The 4,249-nt window shown below is 46.1% G+C and overlaps 1 protein-coding gene across 1 annotated transcript in view; it reads left to right on the top strand.

The window, feature by feature from the left end:
- Window positions 1–923: 923 nt before the first annotated feature.
- The window catches only part of PLEKHM3 (pleckstrin homology domain containing M3), a 161,872-nt gene continuing 158,546 nt past the window's right edge, over window positions 924–4,249 (top strand). Inside the window, exon 1 of the mRNA XM_008062403.1 lies at window positions 924–1,682. Coding sequence (XP_008060594.1) covers window positions 1,082–1,682 — 601 coding nt within the window. The 5' untranslated portion in view covers window positions 924–1,081. The remainder of the gene's footprint in view (window positions 1,683–4,249) is intronic.

The raw sequence follows: 4,249 nt of genomic DNA, 5'->3' as shown, positions 1-4,249 counted from the left end.
CTGGCCTTGGAGATCTAGTGTTTTCCAGAGAGTCAGGATTCCTTCTGCCCCTCTAGAACTGTCAGGTTTGGGACTGGAGGTCTGGAGAGGGGACAGGATGAACTCAAGCCTGCCACTCAGGCCCTTACTTCACCTTGGGCTCTCAGATGGCCTGCAGGCTGGACCTGTACTCCGAGGCCAGTCCTGGCAGTCTTAGGGTGTTTGGAGCCTGAAGCCTCCTTCCGAGAACACTAGAGGAGTTTTGAAGTCCAGAGTCGTCAATAGGCATTATGTGCTCTAACCCTGGGAAGCACAGTCACCGTTACGTTTGGGTTCAATGAGAGGGCAGGACTGCCTTCTCTGCCTTCCCTTTGCACATCTAAGCCCAGCCAATCAGCACTGCTCTCAGGGTTTGTAAAGGAACTCAAGCATTTATGACCTTCAGACTGATGGTACTGCAGGCCCAGGCACAGAATTCCCAGTCTCTTTTGCTTACTGTTTTGGGTCAGCATATCAGAGATTTGCCAAAACAGGCTTCTCTGTATGGGTAAAAACTGTCTATTGACCTTAATTCCTCTTATCAAGTGTTCCACCCACTCTGTGCAGATTCTGATACAAAGTGCAATGATGTGCACTCCTGACGGTGGGGCTTCTGTGTGGTGCTCTCCACCATCATGCATGACTACATAGAGGAGGTATGAAGGTGGGAAAGCGATTTGGCAGATTTGTGTACTATAGAATATGGTGAACCATCTGCCAATGTTACCTGTTTATTGTCTTCCAGGAAATCAAAGATTGGTGTGGCGTTGCTTTGACAAAAGCACCTCCCTGTTGTCTTCACAGAGATCTCGCTGAAGAATAGTCTCCAAGGAACATCTGTCTCCCCATATCTCTGTTAACGTTCATTAGCAGATATTTTTAATGACTGGAAGAGCATCGACCACAGTTGTGCGTGGCCTGTTCCAGGCAGCCGGGTGAAGTTTTCTTCCGGTTGTTCCCCTAGCTCTGTTGTGGAAGCAGCTCTCTCTGTTGGGTGAGCGTTCATTCATGAAGCCCTTTCCTGAGCCAGCTGAGGAGGCTTAGGCCTCCTGCAGCCTGTGACATGGAAGCTTTGGAGGTGGATGATATCAGCCCGGCCTTAGAAGTCACAGAGGATTTCTTCAGCACTTTGGACAGTAAGCTAGAGAAGGTTGTGCAGCAAGCAGAGGTGTATGGGATCCAGGAAGTCCCTGAACTGGTAGGGCATGAGGTGCTCAGTGACATTACTGACAATGGTGCTGTGAGAAATGCCGCCTCCCTGGGCAAGGGAGGCACGGTTTGGGACCACTGTAAGAGCAGGCTCTTCGAAACCAGAGCTCAAAATGTCTTCCCTGCGAAAGAGCAGTTTATGGTCCAGAGAGGGACAGCCCCAGATAATCTCTCCTGGATGGAACAAAAGGAAGCATCAACCTTTAATTTCTTCAACATCTGTCAGCGTCGGAAGGACAGACCTCGTTCAGTGAACGACTTACTGGATGAGACCTCCACTTTCAAGCCAGGGCATGCTCGGTCAAGGTCAGATATTACCCAGGTGGACTGGAGGGTGGTCCTCAAAACCCCGCCGCTACAGCAGCCCCAGCCGTCCCTTCAGGGCCCTCACGTCACCAGGCCATCTTTTCTGTTGCCCTCACCAAATAAGGTAGAAGATGCTCAAGGAAATACCGGTATGCTTTTAAACTTTATTCATTGACGTTCTTTTTGCTGCTGTCACTCGCATACGGGGTGTTTTTCTGTCTGACTTCTGTTGAGTGATTGTCGATGTTTCCTTTGTCTCTCTTCCGTGTGTCTCACGAGGGCCTGCTCTCCAGTGTCCGTGTCTGGCCTTGGTTGCTGATGCTCCCTCTTCCATTTACTTCTGCTGTTTACTGTACCTCAAGCTGACCATCTCGTTATCTTCTTAAGGGGTGTTTAGTGAAAAGACACCTCTGGTTAATTCTGCCTTTCTAGTCTTATGTGTTGGAATCCGAGTATTCTCACTTATTGTAGTATCTTCCTTTGCACTTGTATGATACTGCTTATTCACATTAGCAGATGATTACTGTGTCACACGTTGGGCTTAGCCTTTGAATGCCACGAAGAATTCAAAGACTGGTGAGCACACAGTCCCTGCCCTAAAGAACTTCTCATATAACTGAGGAACTTGACACTAGGAAAGACGCAAAAAGGCACCCAGTCATGAAAGGTGGCAGGTGGCCACCTGTGGTATTTGTGAGGGAAATTTTGTGCTACTGTACATGAGTGAGTGGCAGCAGCTGCAAAAGGACAGGGGAGGGGGAAGACACTGTGGGCTGGACTTGTCAGTAAGGTCTGGCCGGAGGACTTGGAACTCGAGCCGAACCTGGAAGGACACTAAGATGCAGAAGGAGAGTCATAGGAGAGGACACATGGGTAGGATTATGGTGGGACAAAGGTGAGGAGATGGGTGCACAGAGGTGAACAAGCAGACCCTGTGAGTAGAGCAGAGGACCCCATGGCGAGCGGTGGGAGGATGGGGTGGACCTGTGATGCTGCTGCAGAGGCGTGGTTTTGAGGACCACCCTGAGGTTCACGTGGGTCATTTCTGACATTGACCGAGCATGCGCCACCTGGAAAGCGGGGGTCTCATCTGGCAAGTCATTCACAGAGGTTTGGACTTCATGGTGGAGGGCCTTAAATTTCTTTTCTCCTCATACTTTATACACATATATGTGCACATGAATATGTACTCATGTACTCATATATGAACTTGCTTTTCTGTGATACATAACAAACCATCTCCTCGTTTCCCCCAGTGTTTTCCTTCAGGATAATCTCATGTACACAGGCTGTCAGTTTTTATTACTGAAGATTTTTCAGTTAACCTGCTCAGCCTTTAATTTAGATGGCTTCTACTCCGTTAACTGGGAGACCATTTTTTGTACTTTACTGCTATTTTAGTATTAGTTCAATCTCTATCAATCATTGCTTGGTATTCTACTGAACATTTCACATTTTAATTGCGAAACTGTGTTTATAAGTATAATCCGAGGCAAGGATATAGTTTACCATGCCTGTTAAGGAAATGCAGTGTTTCTGAAAATTCAGCCTTTTAAAATCCTTTTTTCCCCCATTTACATTCATGACACAAGTCTTTGTCTTCTCTCCTAGACTGTCACTTGTCTTCTGTAATATCTAGGCAAGGATGGTGACCATGGGAATAAAAAGAAAAGGACATTGTATGTATTTTTTTCTTTAAAAAAAAAATCCTTTCTTCAGTGACAGGGTCTTGATCTGTCATCCAGGCTGGCGCAGATCATAGCTCACTGCAGCCTCGACTTCCTGGGTTCAAGTGATTCCCCTGCCTTAGCCTCCCGGGTCACTGGGACTACAGACACATACTACCATGCTTGGCTATTTTTTTCTATTTTTTTTTTTTAGAGCTGAGGTCTTGTCAGCTTGGTCTTGAACTCCTGGCCTTAAGCAGTCCTCTTGGCTGAGCCTCCAAAGTAGATGGGATTAGAGGTATGAGCCGCCATGCCCAGCTAAGAAAAGGACATTATATATAGCACAGGACATGATGACCGATTAGACATTAAGGACATAAAGTAGCGGTGACCCCAGTGTCTAGCAGAATGGTAGTTTTATCTTGAGCTCACGTACAGACTGGTGTGCTCTGTCCTTAGCAAGTAGCCTCTGTAGTTTTTTTCTTTTAAATAGAGATGGGGTCTCACTGTGTTGCCCATGTGAGTCTTGAACTCCTTCCCTCAAGTGATCCTCCTGGCCTCCCACAGTGTGAGGGTTACAGGCATGAACCATTGTGCCTGCTGTCAGTAGCTTTGGTTTCTTAGAATTCATATAGATTTGTATCACCTAACCACTATAACCATTCTAAATCCCCAGTAGAGCCTAAGTTAAGAGGATGCCATCTTTCCAATTTTATTTTTCCTTTCTTGTTTTGATTTTAAGTGTAAGAACCAAACTTTCCTTAAACTCTCTAAAGCCTTGAACTTCTCCTTTGAGTGTTTGATAGAGCATGATTATTAGTTTTTAATTTTCAATGTTTAAAAAGAGTTTACTATTAATTTTTGTTGAAATATGAGAACTGAGTGGTATTTTGAAAAGTAAACTGTAATAAATAGCATTTGCAAGTCTTATTATAATACATCCTTGCCATCTTTTGGTCATCCATAAGATACATGTCCAGCCGGGCTCAGTGGCTCAGCCTGTAATCCCGCGCCTTTGGGAGGCTGAGGTGAGTGGATTGCCTGAGCCC

The sequence above is a fragment of the Carlito syrichta genome, unplaced genomic scaffold (assembly GCF_000164805.1).
Source record: "Carlito syrichta isolate Samal-C Ts95f unplaced genomic scaffold, Tarsius_syrichta-2.0.1 Scaffold305694, whole genome shotgun sequence".
In the NCBI taxonomy this organism is placed as follows: Eukaryota; Metazoa; Chordata; class Mammalia; order Primates; family Tarsiidae; genus Carlito; species Carlito syrichta.
The sequence above is the reverse complement of the archived record's forward strand: the minus strand, read 5'-3'. Positions and strand labels throughout refer to the sequence as shown.